A 20,623-nucleotide genomic window follows, 5' to 3' on the forward strand; every position below is an offset into this window, starting at 1 on the left:
TGACAGACTGGTAGGATGACAGAGTGATGGGATGACAGAGTGATAAGATGACAGACTGGTGGGATGACAGACTGGTGGGATGACAGACTGGTAGGATGACAGACTGGTGGGATTACAGAGTGATGGGATGACAGAGTGATGGGATGACAGACTGGTAGGATGACAGAGTGATGGGATGACAGAGTGATGGGATGACAGACTGGTAGGATGACAGACTGGTGGGATGACAGACTGGTGGGATGACAGACTGGTGGGATGACAGACTGGTAGGATGACAGAGTGATGGGATGACAGACTGGTAGGATGACAGAGTGATGGGATGACAGAGTGATGAGATGACAGACTGGTGGGATGACAGACTGGTAGGATGACAGACTGGTGGGATGACAGACTGGTAGGATGACAGACTGGTTGGATGACAGACTGGTAGGATGACAGACTGGTGGGATGACAGAGTGATGGGATGACAGAGTGATGAGATGACAGACTGGTAGGATGACAGACTGGTAGGATGACAGACTGGTGGGATGACAGACTGGTAGGATGACAGACTGGTGGGATGACAGACTGGTAGGATGACAGAGTGATGGGATGACAGAGTGATGAGATGACAGACTGGTGGGATGACAGACTGGTAGGATGACAGACTGGTAGGATGACAGACTGGTGGGATGACAGAGTGATGGGATGACAATGATGGAATATACAAAAAAAAAACTTTTACAAAATATGCAAAACTATAATTATCCTTACAGTTTGTGTTCTAAAAGAGACAAGCGTGTGACTTTATTTCTCCTGCGGCAATTACATAGTGGTTCTTGTGTTGCTATGGACACAACGGAGTGCCCTTTCCTTCATTGTGACTGCCTTTTGGAAACCCTTATAGAAATGTCGACAATCAGTGAATGTCATTTCTCCAGCCCCAAGGCTAAATGGCTATATATTACTGGTGACCTATTTTTGATTCAGGTAACAGTGATTCTCCTACAGGTGACAGCAACAAAACAGACTAGTATTATGATTTTATATTGCTTATAGTATGTCATTGGATTATTTATAATTATTAACTGCACAGTTCTGATCTGGTAAAAATCAATCTAACCAATATTTGTATTTACATTTTTTAAATGTTTGATCATGGATTATTAGTATTTTGTAATAAGACGTTTTGAGATGTATGATCACTCATGGAAGTGGGGATCTTACTTAACATTTAACATTTCAGTTGAATTTATTGGACTTTGTGTGCTGTGAGAAATACACCGTAAACCTTTCTGGACTGATGTTTTAAATAGTCATACACTTATCTCTGACACTAAGCAACATATCCACTATTAGGTCAAATGTCCTGCTAAAGTTCAGCTGCTTAGTTCAAATTACAACACAGCATTGTCAGTCTAATTTGTTTGTCTCTAGTTCTCTAAGGTTGCTCTGATGATAATACTGTAACTACAGTGCACTCATCTCCCCATTAAATGCTAGTCATTGCTTATCCATGTCTCAAGACCCTATGAAAGATATGCTGCATAAGAGATGATAAGTGAGAATGAGAATAAGTGCAAAAATGTGTCCTATAGTACATTTACATAAAATACATGTAATAGTTTTTTAAACCTTACCCTGTACAACCTTAACCATCTCATTATTGATCTGGGTACATTTGTATTCAAGTCTTTAGTTGCGGGTCAGACACCAACCCATGACTATCATTACAATCAGCAGGGTGAAACACTGAGGTCCTCTTATCACGGATAGCCACCAAGGGCATGAAGGATTCTTGTTTACAGACCGCCACAGAGCCAATGAAATGTCATGAACCAATAACATACCAAAGGTTGCATACTAACTCCACACCCTTCCCCCCAATTACATACACGTACCCCACACCCAAATGTAAAAGTGTTCATTTAACACCAGGAATGTTCATTTTACTTGTGCGTTTATCTAGGTCCACTATCAGGAGATGGACCTATATAAACACTCTTGTGCATGGTGTGATGAAGTCTTAGTATTTAGCTTGAGGAGCCAGGCTACATGGAGAGGCAGTAGGGACACAAGAAAGCCCCTGGATGCCCTCCAGTGTGATCATAACACCCACATCTCTCCCTCAGCTGCCAACAACCTGCCAGATTCCATCTGCTCATGTGGAACACATGAGAAAAATACACCTGAAGTTCATGCTAGTCTTACAAGCAAGAGACAGTCCAGCCTTTTTCCTGTGGCACAGAGTAAAACAGATCAACACAAATGTAATATTATTCAATACAATAATCCATGAAGCAGATATGATTTTGAGTACAGAATATTTGAATTAGGGAGGTGGGTTCTTTCTTATAGGGACTGCATACAATGCTGGCTGCTGTGTGCGTCTAGTTAATGGCATACATTTAAAATTGTGGGAAATCATACTGACATTAGAACATATATTTTAATACTGTGCAAATAATTTTCAACCCATGTAATCTGAAACCTTACAATCCGATAGTTTGGTTCTCGACCAAGACAGTCTCGTCCTCTCCAATCTTCTGATGAAAAGCATAAACAGTACACATAGATTTCAATGTGCACATGACAAACTCTGGGGTTGACTATCAGACGTGCTATATACATCTGTTAATTTCCTAGTATGAGCACTAGATGGCAGCTCAGTTTTAATAATCAGCTAAACTCTAATTACTGTAACAACTATAACAACATCCAATTTTTTCTTTAATACACGAGAGATTAGACACTACACTACTATTGATGTCTGTATAACACCGATACGGTTTCTAGTTGGGGGGGACTATTGCTTTTAACATAGACTTTTACATAATTCTCCATTACCAATTCTTTGCTCCATGCTTGAGGCTCGCGTTGATTTCTTTGAAGTTGGACCATGAATAAGGAGTGTGTCTGATTGTTTCCTTGATCTTCAGTGTTCTAATGTTGTGCAATGAGATTCTCATTCTGAGCTGTTTGTAACAGGTACACGCTGTTCCCTGCAGACAGCAGTGAAGGGTGTGCTACTCTGACAAACACTGTGAGGCACATAGCAACACTTACAATTACAGTTGCAATTATGCGCACACACACACAAACACACACAAATCACACTTTTCAAAGCATTACAGATGGGCTTTAGATACAGAAATGTCTTACAAGAACAACATGACTGTTAAAATGAAAATAGGTATGAATAAGGGTGAATTAGCATACATCAACGCCACATTGAAAGCCGGTAACCCTATTACTGTTTCATTTCAAAAGTGTATTTTGTTCAAATGAAAAAAGGCTTCAAAACCGACATCCATTTTGCTGCACTAAGATTGGATTGGAGTCATATGGAGACTGTATTGTGACTGCTCCACTTTGTGAGTTATTAAACACTTCTAATATGGCTTATGTAATTTAAGAAAGCTTTCTCGGATGGGATCATTTTGGGGCTTTAGAGGATCAGTTAGCATGCAAGCATTAAGCTGTTTTAATTTTCCTCATAGTTTGCTGTATTAGCACAGGGGCCCAATGTAAACATGAACCAAGCCATGGAAGAGGAACTTATTTTAGACTGAATAGTCACTTATCTGGTTACCTTTATTCAACATTTACTCAACTTTTCAGTATTACACAAGTTCTTATAAACCTGTTTTTGAAACGTTAAAGTGAATGAATGTGAAGCTATGAATAAAAATGTAAAAACATTGAGTATCAAGATATGGAACCAAGCATTGTGAACCTGAAAGTTATGTGGAAACAACTGTTTAAAGGGGAAGTGAGATGTCCACACACTGCCACACATGCAAAGGTGCCACCTTGTGGTCCTGTTTGGTAGCCTGTCAGTCCACCCTTGGCAGGGCAGCAGGATAGTGTCAAAGTGTTGATAGTGTGAACATTTAACTTGTCTAATATTTCATCTTCATCTATTTTCAACCATCCTTTGACCTTAATCTGACCTGACAGCCAAATGTGTTTAAAGGGCCTGTGGAATCTTTTAGAAGCTTTACACATTTTGTTTTACTTGGACAACTTCCCAAAAGTGGAATAAATGTGTTTGTAATTCTACTCCTAGTCCCACTTATCCACTTTACGTCAGAGGGCCCTACCTATTTCACATAGCTGGCCAGGCACCCTCCAGCAGCCCCTGGCCACCTTCCTGTCTCCCTTTGTACGGCTCCACGGACCAATAATCTCAAACAGTAGCACTTGTTTCTCTTTCCCCCCACGAGCCCTTTTTAAGAGCCTTGTGTTTCTCACTGCTAATTAGTGTTCTGACCAAGGAGCTTGGCGACTGTGACACTGTCACCTCAGGTCCTGCACAACCCAGGGCTCCGACCCCAAATCAGGGTGACCCAAGCATGTGACATATTTGGTGACTGTTTCGGACGTCTGTGCAATGGAACTCTTCTAATGACTGGCTGGCACGCAATAGGGTCATTAGCCAGCCGAACGAATTAGCAGGTTGCATGCGAAGGACTTGGGGTCAAGCCAATTTGCAAAAATGGTTAGGTAATTTTCTTTTTTTTCCCTTTTATATTTGCTCCCTCTGTCTACACTCTGTGAGGGAAGGAGGAATAATCAGAGTTAATCCTATTAGTAAAACATAACTTTTGTTAGAGCCTAACTGACTGAACATTAACACAGTAGCTTACATTAACAAACTCTGAGGCACATCACAGGTGGCATGATTTGAGTGAGTGGATTTACTGTCTTACTTACTAACATAGCAAGATCATTTTTCAATGCAACATTGTTTTTTCTCTTTCCATACTGCTGATTTGTTACTCATAGCATGTGATCCCTGTGTGGGATTCCTTTATGAAACCTTTTTCCTGACTGTATGTGGTTGCTGGGACATAAAAGAAGAGGTTCTAGAGCGGGGATATAGGTTATACCTGGAGGTACCAGCCAGTTTCTTATGGTGCCAGAATAGGAAGATTTCCAACTGTGAAGGGCAACTTTTCAAAGAGGACTATTCTTAGAAAATTGAGGATTGATTGAAGGACTAGTAAATCTAGATTAAAACATGAATGTCCCAAAATGTGAATAACATATTGCCGGCTTGGCACTTACCACATGTGTCACATATGAGACATCAAGATATTCTGTGTAAATAGACTTATAACTGTAGTATAGTTCCAGGAATTAGCAAGTTGCCCTGCTATTTATGCCTTATCGTATTTTACATTTCGAAATATTTTTGGAATGTTCCAGTTAAGTGGTCAGACAAATCTCGGTGATTGAGGCCTGGATGTGGTGCTGGGGTGAACAACTGTGAAACAAATGTTAATCCTCTTTGACTGTGAGTATTTATCGAGACCACGGGTGTTTCCAGACAAGGATCACCACTGGGTGTTCTTGATCAAATACAAGTTGGGTTGTGAATCAGTCAATCAACCATTGACTTCCTGCAAACACTAGAGGACGCTGCTAGCCAGTTGGGTGATTCTGAATTTAACCCATTACAAAGTATATTGTCAGTAGTAGGGCCCATTGAAGTACCAAGTTTTTCTTCACACAAGTCAAATCAAGTTGGAGAAAAACTGGCATAATGTGGTGGTTTTTGTTTAACCTTTTATTTGTTGTTTTTGCTTGTGATACATGCCGTGCCATAAGTCATCATAAACACAAACAAGACAACTGCACAATGTGTCAGTGGCTGACAAATAGCCTCCAGGAATCTGGAAGGGACTGTTAGAACACCATGACCTCTCCTTGCCCGAGGTAAGGTCAGAATGTTCTTCACACGTCATTCAACTGGACTTGAGCAATCTATCTTTGGCTTCTTCTCAGAAAGGCATCTTCCACCAAAAGAACATGCATCTGGGAAACCTCACCTCTCCGTCTAACCCTTCGGCTTTTGGAGAGATTCGTTATGTAAGAGCTGCCCTGTACGTGATGGATGCTCAGTATGACTTGTCAAATTTGGAAATACGTTTGATACTCCCATGATGGTGACATGAATATCATTTATGTATGTATACAATTTGTGATATCATACAACATACCTACTGTATAGAGAGCTAACGTTGAGCTGTTGACATCCTAATGTATGTGCCATAATCCTTCAACTATATGAATAGAGCCTGAGGGTTCTCTGGCTTTTGTACCGTGCACTGGCTGTATATTTGATTTATAATGCCTAGTACCGGTAAATGTTTTCTAGCTCTGCATGTCTGTCCTATGAGTCAATACCCAGGGCACATAGGAACTCTGTGTCCCAGAGTTCCTCAGGTTTCTTCCAGACCTACCCCATGCTGACTTCCCTTAAGAGCTGGACCACACTCCTCTTAGTCCTCTGCTGTGATTGACAGGTCAAGGTTAGGGACCAAATAGTAGCTTATGTGTTGTCACTTTTTCCAATACACCTACATGTTGGCATGTGCGAGAAGAAACATTTAGCAGACTTGCTTTACTTCACCTTATGTTTCCAATGGAGGCGCTCACACTGAGTTAGATCAAAGTTTACTGTGAGATGAACTTATTTATTAGCCTCACGTACACAGCTTCTGTGTGCAAACCTAAATGTATGGCCATCAGCTGTGGTCTCATCGCGAGGCCAGAAGAACCTGCCTGAAATGTCTCACAGAAGTGATTGCATGACAGCACAGTGACAACAACTTACAGCAGTCTGGGGCACCAGAGGAGTCCCCTGAAGGAATAGGGATCAGGAATAGGAGAAGGAAGAAGAGAATCACAGAGTATGGTCTTACCTTAAAAGGCAGAATCGGTGGTCTGCAGGGCCATAACAGTTGGAATGCAGCCCGCTGACCTGAACACTCCATTTTGAGATGGGAGAAACGGGCTTATTTCCAATCCACATTGTGTGCGTGCATGTTGCAGTGGATTCCCCTTTTCATGGTCTCAATATTGGTTATGGACAGTAAGATGAAGTGATCATTGCAGGTAATTGCCAACAACATGCTGTGAATTAGTCACAGTCTAAAAAAGTATGGTTATAACAAAATATGAGCCTCCATTGTGGAGTTGGTGTCTCTCATTTCAGAAGCTATTCCATACATGCTTACAGAGCACACTAAGTTGATAACTATATCACCACTCCACTTTGGGATTTAGAAAGGTGACACTGGGGCCTTCTTTACAGTAGTCCAATAAGATTGACAGAAGTGTTGCTGTGCTCAGTGATTGCTGCCGAAAGGGGGGTGAACGGAAAAGAGAGCAAGTGATGTCACTCTGGCAGGATTTAAACTATATTTGTAAGTGGACACTTCCCCCTGACAGTCTACAAACCTTCCTGTGGTTTGGCATAGGTTGAATTCTCAAGGATGGATTTTGAGGAACCATCTCAAAGAGCAAAGATAGAAATACCTCTACTAATATCTGAACATAGGCCATCTTATTGGACAGACTTGGCCTACTTGAATTAGGCATCTGTTGCCCTGCAGATGAGCAGAGCAATTCAAAATACTGCATGTCAAAATATAGCTGAGGATGATATTAGAACGCATCACATGGCCCAAGCTGTCTGTGCCTGTCTCTTGCTATGCCTTTTGAGGACAGTTCAGCTATAGTCCTACTGTACTGTGCATACATTACCTCCCTCTGATTCTGTCACACAACCATTCTGTCTGAATGTGGGATAGACATGAATTATTCATGCAGTTTGCAGAGTGAGGGATGTTATAAATGAAGCAGATTAGCTGGCAAGGAAGAGACATTAGGCACAACTGCCGCTGTGTAGTGTCTCACCAAAGCCTTCTCGTATTAATCCCCATGAGTTGACAGGTCTACACAGTGGGGCTCTCTGTGTGTCGAACTGCAGACAGAACTTGATGGCACAGTGACATGCGTCTGGGTGAGATGAAATACAGGTCATGCAACATTGGAAGCGCAGTGCTCTGTGAAATTATAGTTCTGTTAAGTTGCGCCACACACTTGTAAAGTCGAGCTTGTGCGTTATGGCCGACGCAATGGTAAAACTCTCACATGTAAGTGCTACTGTACAGTCCATGACTATGGGGCTGGATACGGTTCAGTTTTGTTTCTTCGGACGTCTTCATCAATGTTAAGGGTTCTTGTGTATTTAAGTGGTGCTGTTGTTTGGGCTGTTTTGGGGAGGGCTGGACAGTGAGGTCCTCCTCTGGAATGATGTCTGCTTCTCGTCTTGTAATCTTGCCTGCAATCGTGACACTGTTCCAGAGTTTGACCTTCGACCTCCAACCACCCTCGAAACAGCATCCACGCGCCAAAGATACAAAACTCCCTCTCCATGGAAACATGGAGCAAAACAGTCATCAACACTGTACGGCTGCAAGTGTTCATGGCCTGGAGACCACACTGCCCGTGTGCTCGCTTGTGTCTGCTCTGCGTCGCTCCTCTCTCTCTCTCCTTCTTTTTATTGGCCCCCCAGGGCCAGCATACCACGCTCTCTCTTTTGTTTTTATCAGTCTGAGGTGAGCCTGGGGTTTCAAAGTGCTGATTTAGCAGCTTTTTAGGGAACACTTGATCCCAGCATTCATGCTCTGCATCCCCAAGCAATCTCTACAGTACACTACCCTGACCTGACTCCACATCCAGGCATTACACTCTGCTGTACCTCCACTTCACTACAGTAAACAATGTCTCAGTCTCACGTCTATACCACAACCATAGTCCCTTTCCTGATTCGACAGTACAGGAGTCAAACATTTCTTGTCATTTTCCCACCTGCATAAATAGGGAGCAGTCATGTTTGGGTTCATGTTGTGGCACAGGGGTTACGATGGAGAACAAGAGCACCTTTCTCCTCTTAACTGTCTGCTGTCTGTATCGAGGGCCAGAGAGCAAGGAAATGTCCTGTAAAAGTTTTCCCCATGTCTGCGCTACCCGGCATAGCACCGCTATGAGAGGCTTTCTTAGTATTACCTCCATGTAAGAGACAGTGTGCACATTATTCTGGACTCTGGTGGAGCTGGGTTGGAAAATTTCCTCAGGTTTGAGTTATGCTTTCTTTGGCACCCGCGGCTACCGGACAGAGCTTATTCATGTGAAAGCTGACAGCTACACCTTGCCTCCGGATACTGAACTGAACTCCCATGATCTCCAATACAGGACTGCTTGAATGTGACTCTGGGCTGTTTTGCATGTTCTATGGTATTGATGTTTTGAATTATAAAAGTAACCAGTTAGCACATCTTTTGTGCATTGAGATGTTTAGTATGGAGTGATTTTTGGGTTACCAGGGTGTTTTCCTATCTACTGTATAGGGAGTTGACTGTATAAGTTGTCTTTTAATGACAGAAATACTGTAGCTATTGGTGAGTTCCCACAATGTTTGCTCATATTCCCTGACCATGACTCTTGTAAGAATCTGTGGGATAAGTGAGGGAGTCAACATATTTATCCACTCGTGTTCTGCTTATTCCCAGCTCAGTGTCACAGCATCGCCAAGCCACAGCAGCAAATTCACAGAATGTAGTCACTTGGAAGTTTCTGTTTTCACACAGCGAGTGAGCAAGCAGTTTGGGTAAATGACAGGGGACCAGGTGGGGCCAACGCCCCTGCCGCCTCTCTCTTTCCCTTTGGTGGGTCACTGATCTGGCTTAGCCAATTATAAATCCCCCTGTCGTTCCAGCAGCTAAAAGACTGTTTGGCTCCCAAGCAGTCAAGTATGCAAACATGGGGAAGAAATCCTGAATACAGCCTATTGTAGTGATCACATTTTCAGAGGTCAAAATTCAAGCTGAAAACAATCAGGGAATTCTGGATGGCGAGAGAGAAACAATTGGGGACATTGTTGTGGTGTGTCATATGTCTGTGGGTGTATCACAAGCCAAATGAGTCCTTGTGCTGCCTACTTGTGGTTTTCTGTTTAGTTTATGGTATTCAGGGGTTTTCAGGACTAATTAGTCTGTGGTGATGAGGAACACAGAGTTCATCCAGGTCAAACCCTGGCCACCTTGGCCCTGGCCCTCTTCCAAAAAAAAACTCCAACCATGCTATTTTCAACCCTGCATCTATATATAGACACGCAATCTCTGGCATTCCCAGTTTATCCCTTGGGGACTCTGAGAAGTCTAGACCTCCAGATGGAAAGGGCAATTTGGGGAAGGGGACTTGCTGTAGCACTACAGTCTAGCTGTAGGTTGGGGTTGAGATTAAAATCCTGAAAACTGAAAGGAGGTAACGATGGAAAGCTCAAGTTTTACCATTTGGTTGCAGAAGAGCCACATGTTCAAGAACACAATGCTTCACTACTAGAGGATAACCACAGAGACAAACATTTCAGCAGAAGTATTGGCACTTTTAAAACCAGATTCACATAAATTTGATCTAAAGCATTTATTTAATACATGACATATGGTTTGCTTTCAGCTGTAATGTGCGTGAATTTGTTTGAACCATTTCTGGTATTTCCTTGAAGAGTTTTCTTCATATAAGCACTTAGAATATGAACATGTTACATAACATACCAAACTTTGGGTACATTAGTGTCTTTAACCAACGCTTGCCAACTTCACATACGTAGGCCCTCTGAAGACAGTCTTCAACTCAATGACGTACCATCCCAGGTATAAACACAGTCATTATCTCCAAGTCAAGGTTTCTATTACCCGTTTTTAGAAGTTCCAGATATACAGTGTGTGAATCCTATACCCCTAAAAAAGGGGTTTTCCAGAGACCGAAGCCTTAGCTAGTGCATGTTGGTTCACGTCTCTGCTTCCAGCTTGTTTATGGACGTGGTGAGGTTTTGATGTGAAGAGGAGACTTTTACCATATTGATAAAATGCCTCAACAGAAATGAAGTCAAACACACTTAAGCCTTTGCATGTGAAATCAGTCTGCAGACACAAGCACAAATGTTAGTGCGGCATGTGGAGAGCACAGGAAGGTCAGTCCTTCGGGGGGTAAAGAGATCCTATATGTAGGCACGGGCAATCACAGCTGTTTTGCCCTTTCAGCCTGTTGCATCAACACTGCTGGGTCAACACCTTTTTATCGCGGCAAGACAGAAGAGAGGGCCCATCCATCTCCTTGTAAGTTTTTAGTTTGCCTTTTACAGCCCCCTCCACATACATCCAGGGTTGATAGATGAGTGACTCTGAGAACAAGCCCCTCCCCCTCCACTCGAAACAGCTGATTTATGTCCGGTATTGGACGCTTGTTCTCTGTTACTGGAATGCTGGGAATTTTAAAGACCCCCTCCTCTGCTTGTCCTGTCCACACGCAAACAAACGGGCCAGGCGCCTGCATGGGCGAAATAAGGACTGCTATCCCACCAGCTCTTCCAGTGTAGGGCAGAGTGGGAGAATGTAAAGAATGCCTGAGGCAAGAAAGAAAGCCGTTCTGTCCTTTGCTTATCTTTCAATCTATCTTGACCCCTTCTCTTCTCTGTGCTTGTCTACCTCATGGTCTTTCTGCTTCACCTATCTGCAGACACATCCCCATACATCCTCTCTCGCTTAAAGGTACTTTTCATTACGTTTTCTGGAGTCTTTCTGGAGTGTTCTGCTTTTCCTACCTTTGAAAAGGAATAATGGGACAAAATAAGACAAATGTATTTATTCGTGCCACAAAACACAAATATATGCATAGGATTTTTTATCGGTTTAAAATAGTATGTGACAATATAATAATGTGAGGAACAAAACCGTGCTTTTGCTAAACACATTTCAAGTCACACAAAATGTATTAACATTACAGGGAAAACTGGTTGTGTATCAAAGCAAGAGCAACCACAGAACACACTCTAAAAGTACCCTTTTCAGGTCAAGTTAAGAACATAATACTAGCCTCTTAATTTAATTGCGTAATCAAAGGCACAATGGGTGTGTTTTAGCACTGACTCAATAGCACATGCATCACTCATGCCTGCCAACACAAAGGAAAAACAAGGTAAAGCATCAACACTCCATAGAAGCAATAATTGTTTCTCGCGTTCAAAGTATTAACATAAGGAACTCTGCCTATTTAGCTCATTTTCATCCCAACGGTATGCAGGCAACGTGTCCATTCTTTCTCTCATGACAAGTTCATATATATCCCTTTCTCCTACGCGTCTGTACACGGCACTGATCATGGCCTGCTCTTGGCCTTGGGATTGTCCATGATGTTGAGCACATCGTCCAGGATGGACGGCCCCAGATCCAGTTCAAGAGACAGCAGAGACCCTGTGATCTGGGAGAGGGACTCCTGTGACGCACTCTTTTCCTTGGGGAACTCGAAGTCCAAGTCGCAGATGCGGCCCTCTTCCACCCCACTGTCCCTGTCCACCCAGTCTCCGTTGCAGTCAGACATACCTTTCTCACGGCACAGAGTAATGTCACTGTTGTAGCTCCCATAGCCATTGCAGTTGCCATTCCCGTTGAACTCTCCATTACCATTGGAGATGTCATTGTTTTGCCCAGGACCATTGAAGTCTCCATTGGCAATATAGGTCATTTTAGGGCTATCTTTGCCAATAACGTTTCCGTTGCGGATGTTTTGGATGTTGGTGTTTTCACCAAAGTTCCCATTCCCATTGTAGACACCATTGCCTCTGCTGTAATCATTGAAGCTGTTGTTGTCTTTGCACATTCCACTGTTGTGTATGTAACGGGAGGGTGGCTTTTTAATCTCGTTTTCCACATTGTAAATTGTATTGCTTTTTTGAGTTGTTTTCATTGATGGCTTCTTGGGTTTCTCCAGTAAATCAAGCAGGACATCAGGTCTCAATTGGTTGCCGGTTGTTTTGGGGGCGTGGTCACTGCTGAAGGCCTCCATGGAGCGCAGCAGGGCGTCCATCTGCAGAATCTCCAGTTCCCCAGGGCTGTCTGTGTCCCTCATGGGAGTCGTAGGCCCTATCATGCCCTCCAGGGGCTCAGCAGGAAGGGAGAACATGGTGGTGGATAGGAGGGGCAGGGTGAGAGCCTGGCAGCCCCCGATGGACGGGAGGGAGATGGCGTTCTTCAGAACGGGCGAGGGGGTCTCTGCGAACGAGGCGTCGGACGCACTGTTGGCTCGCAGGAATTCACAATGGGGGCTGTACTGAGGACGGGCCATCTCGCCTTTGCCAGGGAGAAGCTCAAACTTCCCCTGAAGGAAGGACATGTCCCCAAAGGCATCCCTCTCCCCGCCCCGGCCGATGTGGATGGTGTGGCGGAAGTCCCCCAGTGGAGGACTGATCATGTCTGGGGAGAGGATGTCCCTCAGGCGACATTTCCTGCCCTTCTTGCTGTTGATGGGTTTCAGGTAGATGGGTGCTTTGGCTGGCATTGTTCTTGCTATTCAACTCAACTCAGTGACGCTTGAGAAATAGCTGAAGGTATTCCAAAACAAGGAGTCGGGAGGTTTTGCCACTCAGAAGATCGCCAAAGATGCTAGAGTCACATTCTCAATGATAGGAAAGCTATGTGTTTTCCAATGACTGCCTCAGTGTGATTGTAGGGGGTCAACAGGGGGTTTCTTTTCTGAGGAAAGAAAGTAAAGAAAGCCAGAAGTTAGATTCTTTTTTCCATTCAAACACACTGTAAATAAAGTACACTGTTTACCACATACACGTCTAGTATCTAGAGCGCACTGTGCTTCTGTGGCATGTTGCATGCAAAGATGCTCACGCAAATGTAGCAGTTTACATTCCACCCGATATTTATGTGACAAACTAGAAGTCAGTATCAACAGATTTTCCAACATCTCCCTCTCTTTCTTTCACACTGATCTGCCTCTGGAGATCTATGCTCTCATTCCCTGTTCTGCCAGATCAAGATATTAAGTTACTGACACAATGCTGCAAAAATAAACCTTCCAACCCCCTGGAGTGTCCTCATCCCCCCTCATCTTCATCATCCCCCTCATATTAATCATCTCCCTGCATCTGGAGAGAGTAAAGAGAGAGCCAGCTGAGGGGACAGGCGCGTCTTGCTGCTGGAGCTTGGCTTGAAGGGCCAGCTCCTGCACTGGCTTCAGCTCCGCTGATCAGACTCTCTCTCCCTCCACCCCCTGGCTCCCCTCCACTCCACACGTGCTAATGTAGAACAGCTGGACGGCAGATTGGGTGAAGAGAGGCAAGAGAGCTTTAGTGGGATCAGAGCGAGGCAAGCGATAGAGGAGAGGGCTACTGCAAAGACACGCACAAACACAGAGGGTGAAGGAGAGTGGGGGAACATTACAGAGTAGGGGTTGGGGTGCTTCATGGAGGGCTGACACACAGATTACTGGGGTGGATTTTGAAAATACAAGGATAAAGAGGCTGCTTGGATATGGAATTGTATACAGTGCCCACCAGAAATGCTTGAGTTCCAACAAAATGTATTTCCAAAATATTTTGTGACCAATGTTCTTTTGTGTATGTGTTAGTTAGTTTTTTTTTTTACCATACTAATAGAAAGATTAATTAGGATGAATTTGGAAAGGGTGCTTGACAGAATTTATCAGCCTTGGAGAAAGTGAGAAAGGCTCAACGGAGGAGGGGAGTCGAGGATGAGTGTTGGGGGCAGGGAGAAGATGAAGCAATGGAGAGAAGGGAGAGTGCTTGCCCATTTATAGACTTATTTACGTGTAAGAGGTCTGTCAGTAGTGACCTTCTCTCACAGAGTGCACCGCTGCACAAAAGCGCCTGGGCGGCCAAGTCCACCCAAAAGAACTCGGACTAAGGAAACATCCACATTCCAGCAGCAGCAGAGCCCAACCACAGCCGACACACTCCTTATCAGAGCCCTACGAAATGTGGCACATTTATCTGCCGGACACTTTTAGCAGGGCGTGCCATAGACACTTGAGTGCATATTGGTCTGGATTACAGACCGGATGTCATGGTGACTCTGAAAACAGAGAGAGCATAATCTTCTCCACAAGTCATAAAGTCAGAGTTTTGTTGTTTGGGTTTTTGAATGGTTCAGAGAGAGAAGAAGGGATTTTACACAGGCTGTGCTGCGTGTACTGTACCACAGGCATGTCCAGGACCTGCCTATGGTACATTTCCTTATTAAGGGATGGATGTATAAATCGTTGAGAATGGGTTTTTACACTCAAATTGTCCTGGACGTTATCGAGAAGTTGAGAAAATGGGGGCAGTGTACTGTAGTACTAATAAACTTGTCAATACTAAGTCCTTTGCTGCTAAATATACCCATGACCCGCATGATGGAAGGATGGAGAATGTGTGATTGTGTTGAACAGCAGCATGGCTCTCCAAGGGGCTGTGTGTGTTTGAGTGTCGGAGTGAGTGTTAGTGTTTGGATGAGGTGCTTTACTAGGCTCGTGAGAGATAGCAGTTTGAGCGTGTGCCATGCGTGCGAGAGAGGGAATTTGTTTGTTTTGTTACTGCTGTTTCTAAGCGCATGCAGAAGAGCGAGAGAGGGCGAGAGAGAGCGAGAGAGAGCGAGAGAGAGCGAGAGACAGCGAGAGAAAGCCAGAGAGAGAGAGAGAGAGAGAGAGAGAGAGAGAGAGAGAGAGAGAGAGAGAGAGAGAGAGAGAGAGAGAGAGAGAGAGAGACGAGGGAGGCTGCTGCAGTGCTGGCCAAGGTAACAAAAGAGAAGGGATCCACTGGCTTACAGGATTGGACCACTTTCACTTTTTGTCTCATTGTTTCTTCCTCTTTCCTTGCTTCCATTTGACCTTGGCAGTTGAAGCACACTGCAGCTGTGAATTGGGCCCCAAGAGCAAGTAACAGAGCCAGACAACAGCCAAGCCTCCCGAGCCAGCCTCCCATGAGTGTTCATGTGCTTTTGATGTGCAGACTCCAGTCATGTCATTCAATCTGCCTAAAACCCAAACTACACAAGGTCACTGGAACAGACAGCAACAGTCAGACATATCTATTGATTGATCCCGCCATCTCTAACATGAAAAAGGCAACCTACAGTGTCCAGGAGAAACCAATAACGACCTGCTATCCTCATGGGGCCTTCCAAAATGCACAGCTCATGTGTTACTATAGAGGATAACAATGTTTTGAAATCGATACTATAGATGAAACCTTTTGGAATTCTTCATCCAAGCTCAGCTCCCCCACTTCCTCAAACACCTCCCACAGCGACATCTGCGGGGCATCCCACCCAAGGTCAACAGGTTGGGACTCATGAGATGTCAGCTGGTGTAGGGAAAGGCTGACCTTTCTGTCCACCATCCTTGTGTTCTCGTTTGGCTTCATGTGGCAAACATGATCGGAATGTCAGAGGCCATCAGTAAAAAAACAGGACGCTGAATGCTACTCATCTGACCGTTCCCTACCCTTCCATCCTCTTTGTGAGGCAACTGATGATGACACCGTGGTTCTGTCAGTTCATTGGCCAGTCACACCAGTCAAACTACCTGCTAAATGAACTAATCTGATCTATTCTTTGCTGATTTCCAGCAGTACAATACAAAAAGAAACCTAATTACAGAAGCATCTGGGGGGAATGCCTCAGGCCGGCTGACTCCTACTTCATCTTGGTGAAGGTGTTAGAAGTGGAGCAGGTGTTTGCTGGTCTGTCTCGGACACCAAAGGCCAGATTTACACTTGTGATTTGGAATGCGTCCTAAAAAGAGCAGGGGGAGAATGGAATTGGCACGTGCTCCGTGCCCCGGCCAGGCCCAGCCCATGACGCCTCTGTAGAATGCGGACGTGGATTTCATTTACACCTCCAGGGAAGAAGGGATGCAGTGGCGCCGACCTCACAAGTGCTTGCTGAGCGACCATCCAATCAGTCAGAGTGCTGGATAAAGTCACTGGGTCAGCTGTGTATGTGCGCGCGTGTGTTGTGAGATGAGATCCGGAGTTGCTTCAGACTCTTAGAGCAAGGATGGTGCTGAGACTTGTGGGTCATGATCACGGAGGTTATGAGGAGGGGGTGGGAGTCTGGTGATTAAAGAATCATTGCTCATCTCATCTTAATGGTCTGTTTTGGAGAGTCCTCCACTGATCAAGAGTCACGTGCGGCCTATCTAGGTCAGCTTATTCTTAGAACAAGTGTAACGGTGTCATGGTCCAAATGAGTGCAATGATGACACCGTGTAGTTAGGTCTCACGATACACAGAAAGACACAATGGGCAAGGATGGCTAAAGGACGAAGACGTTGGTTCGAGCAAAGCAACTGCTACAATCAGGACCAAAATAAACTGTTACTATCCACCTAACTATGCAGCCTTTAAAATAATTTTGGCCTCACAGCATTCCATAGTATTGACTCTACCTAAACTGAGTGACAGTTCCATCCATACAATATCATGATGGATCATAAATCATTAATACAGGAAGGCATGACAATAAACTGAACTCTCATAACTGAAGCATTTCATACATAATGCATTTTCAACCTGTAACCCATAACCCCTCTCTGGCATGTCCATGAATAGACCAACGACCCTCTCTTTTGGGCTTGTTATAAAAAGATGGAGCACATACCACAGAGAGTAATGGTAGCCTTACAGAATGGTCCAAGCTGTTTTGTTACATAAAGAAACCTCAATTATAGGCAAAGTTCTTCCTCCTGGGGCCTAGTGGTGGGCTGGAACCTCAGGGAATGGCAGGGCGGAGTGTGTGTTCTCCTTGACTTTCCCTCTGCTGTGCCACCCCACCCCTCGCACCCAGTCACCATACGCCACCCACTAGCCTGAGCACTGCTCTCCAACTGTCTCTCAGTCGTCCTTGGCAGAGAGGCGTGGGGGGGGGGGGGGGAGGGGGGGACGACAGGAGGGAAGGAAACCATATGAAAGCATATGAGACATGAAGGAAATGTCAACACCTGGGTGATGGGAAGAGCACCAACGCTGCTCACTGGTGAGGTGAACACAGAGCAGGCTCGGGAGACCTCGCAGCCAACGGGAAGCCGGACTAAAAATGCCCCTCCACCAAAGTGGTGGAGGTGTCCGGTTGCTCCGAGACGCCGGCCGCTTGTCATGTTATGCCAAAACCTTCGCTGAGCCAACATGTTGAATACATTTAGCAACCGGTATATATTGTTTAGCACGTATTTCTCACCAGAGTTGTTAACGGGCACATCTTAACACTATTTATACATGTAACAGGACAGCTAACCCAGCAAGCATTGCATCTAGCCAACTAACTCATACAAAGACAAGCAGCTCATCAATGAAGGTAAACCAGACCATCTACTTAAATTCTAGCAGCAAATACTGAGGTAATGCTCGTTATCACGGCAGGGAACATAACCGTTCTGCAATCCCATTCCTATTCTCTCTCACCTTGTAGTGCAGCAGAGATGATCTCCGGGCTCCAGGCAGTAGAAGTTGTACAACAGAGCTGTGAGCTTAGCAGTCCTAGAGTATGTGGAGATGGTGACTGTGATATGTAGTGTTTTCCTTTTTTGCCTGTCTGACGCTGATTTGCCTTCTGTACACGTTTCTGTGTGTAAGTGTGTGTGTGTGCGTCTGTGCACGTCTGTCTGGTAGCTCTGTTCTGGGGACTTATACCGGACAGCTGTTTAGGAATTCCACTCAGACGATCTCTAGTCCTCTCCAGAGCAGTCTCCTCCTACCCTTAAACTCTCTCTCTTTTTCTCTCTGCCCCCCCCCTGTCTCTCTCTCTCTCTCTCTCTCTCTCTCTCTCTCTCTCTCTCTCTCTCTCTCTCTCTCTCTCTCTCTCTCTCTCTCTCTCTCTCTCACGCTCTCTTACTCTGCTCTCTCTTTACAGTCTGTCTCTTCCTCTCTCTTCCTCTTTCCTCACTCTCTCTCTTATTCTGCAGCACCTGTGCCTATCTGTCTCCTCCCTACCCACAGATCTGTTGGTTGAACCCTGCTGGGGATTCTTCCTGGTCCCAGGTCCTCTCCCTGGTGGGCCACTTCTCTTTCCCCTGGGTGGGCAGCTGTCGGCTGGGATGGAGGCCAGTCAGGAGGACGCTGTCTGGTTCTGGTGCTTGTCTCAACAGCTATTCAACAGTCCTGTGCTGTGGTGAGGTAAAGACGGTATGCTGCCGCTCTGTCAGAAATCCCGCCCCTCCAAAACAGGGCTGTTTGTGCTCTGAATCCCCTTCCCACCTTCTCGTGCTCTTTCTTTCTTTCTCTCTCTACCTCTCTCTCTCTCTCTCTCTCTCTCTCTCTCTCTCTCTCTCTCTCTCTCTCTCTCTCTCTCTCTCTCTCTGTCTCTCTCTCTCTCTCTCTCTCTCTCTCGCACCCTCACACACTTGCTCACCTTCATCTGACAAAAGCTGTCATGTAAATCTGAAGGTTAAAAAGCAAATACTTTACTGGCTCGAGTCAGGGGGCTGTCTGTGGCTCATTCTAATGCTCACGCTGTCTCTCTCTCTCCTTCTCTCCTTACCTTTGTCGTTCACACGTTCACACTTCTCCCCCCCCTCGTAACTCCCCTGTAAAATGTTGAACATTCTCACGCTGTTTTCCTTCACTATTATCTGAACGCTCTTCACTTACTGCTCCTGAAAATAGTGTATATTCCTCCCACATGTGTTTTGTGGTTAAATCAAATCAATTCAAATCAAATGCATTTGTATAGCCCTTTTTACATGCAAGCATGTCACAGAGGGCTTCACATACACCCATAGAACTGCCCCTCAACCAACCTAAACCCTCAAGGAAGACAAGGAAAAACTCCAAACAGGCGAAAAAATTGAAGAAATCTTGGGAGGAGCAATTCAGGGAGGGATCCCCTCCTCCAGAGACGCAGCAGAACACAAGCTAAACATAGTCATACAGTGTCAATGGGTTTTGAAACACCAAAATCCATTGTTCGGCTTTAGAGACGTTGGATGGGACCGGGAAACTCGCTGTTGGCCGTCATGGAGACTGGATTCCGGTTGACGACCTGGTCCAGCTTTGGTAGACCGACAACCAGGCAGGTCCTGACAGTTAACATGGGCTTTATGGCTGAATTAGTTAATTACTGCAGAACACTGCAGTACTGCAGCACCAGAATACATTAATTAATTGGCTGATGGGCAACACACGAGTTTCTGTTAAAGGAGACAGACTTGGTGTGTGTGCATGTGTGTGTGAGTGTTTAATTGTCTTCTCTGTGGTCAAGAGGCAGGGGTGACCATGTTTACAGAGTTTCACTGTTACTGTGTAAAGCCTTGAATCTGACACCCTCTAGTCAAGGACACAAGGAACGTGTTCCACAACATTAGTAGATTATCATGCAGTACTTCACACCCTGCTCCATTCTCCCCCCCAAAAAACCTGTCACCTAGAAAACCAGCTCTGCTCCACTGTGACGTCATCGGAGACAGAGTGCGAGGGAAGGAGAGAGAGAAGGCGGGTGAAGCAGGGTCACAAAAAACGTTTGTGTGTTTAGTTTGTGATTGTGGAGAGTTTGAGTGTTTTTGCAAGTCTAAATACATACCTGTGTCTGAACACACTCTTTAACACTCACCACAAATTCCCATTCCTCTTCTCTAAATGTGACATAGATAAATTATTCTCCAAACTTTTTGAAACTTATTTTCAAAAATCTAATGATGTCTTGTGACATAGATCTGCCAATATACTGACTTCTTGAGAATAATGTGTATTGCATAAGAGTATTTACTGAAATTATATATATATTATATATATGGGTGTGTGTCTCTGTTTGAGTAGTTTGTGTGTGTCTATGTTGTGGGTGTTGCATGTCTATGTGTAGACAGCTTACAGTTGCAGTCACCCTCTATTTAAGTTAAGCTGCATCATTTGGCGCTGTTTAAACAGCAGGCCTTTTAGAATGGTGGTGCAATGCCGCTCCAGGGTGATGTCACTGAGCGGGACACATGGCCAGCACATGATCCCAGATGA

General features: G+C 44.8%; 1 protein-coding gene and 1 long non-coding RNA gene across 2 annotated transcripts; one reads left to right on the forward strand and one right to left on the reverse strand.

Annotated features, from left to right (window-relative positions):
- Nucleotides 1-11,464: 11,464 nt before the first annotated feature.
- On the reverse strand, nucleotides 11,465-18,405 carry cdc42ep3 (CDC42 effector protein (Rho GTPase binding) 3). Its single transcript, XM_084667170.1, has 2 exons — nucleotides 18,083-18,405; nucleotides 11,465-13,364 (listed from the first exon to the last, which is right to left on the reverse strand). Exon 2 carries the CDS (start codon nucleotides 13,168-13,170, stop codon nucleotides 11,992-11,994), a length of 1,179 nt encoding a protein of 392 aa, XP_084523296.1. The 5' UTR covers nucleotides 13,171-13,364; nucleotides 18,083-18,405; the 3' UTR covers nucleotides 11,465-11,991.
- Nucleotides 17,760-18,950, forward strand: LOC146268372 (uncharacterized). Its single transcript, XR_014724667.1, has 3 exons — nucleotides 17,760-17,975; nucleotides 18,090-18,162; nucleotides 18,531-18,950. It is a non-coding gene; the product is annotated as an uncharacterized LOC146268372 (long non-coding RNA).
- Nucleotides 18,951-20,623: the final 1,673 nt, after the last annotated feature.

This window comes from Hypomesus nipponensis, chromosome 11 (genome assembly GCF_054491055.1).
Source record: "Hypomesus nipponensis isolate SF chromosome 11, ASM5449105v1, whole genome shotgun sequence".
Classification (NCBI taxonomy): Eukaryota; Metazoa; Chordata; class Actinopteri; order Osmeriformes; family Osmeridae; genus Hypomesus; species Hypomesus nipponensis.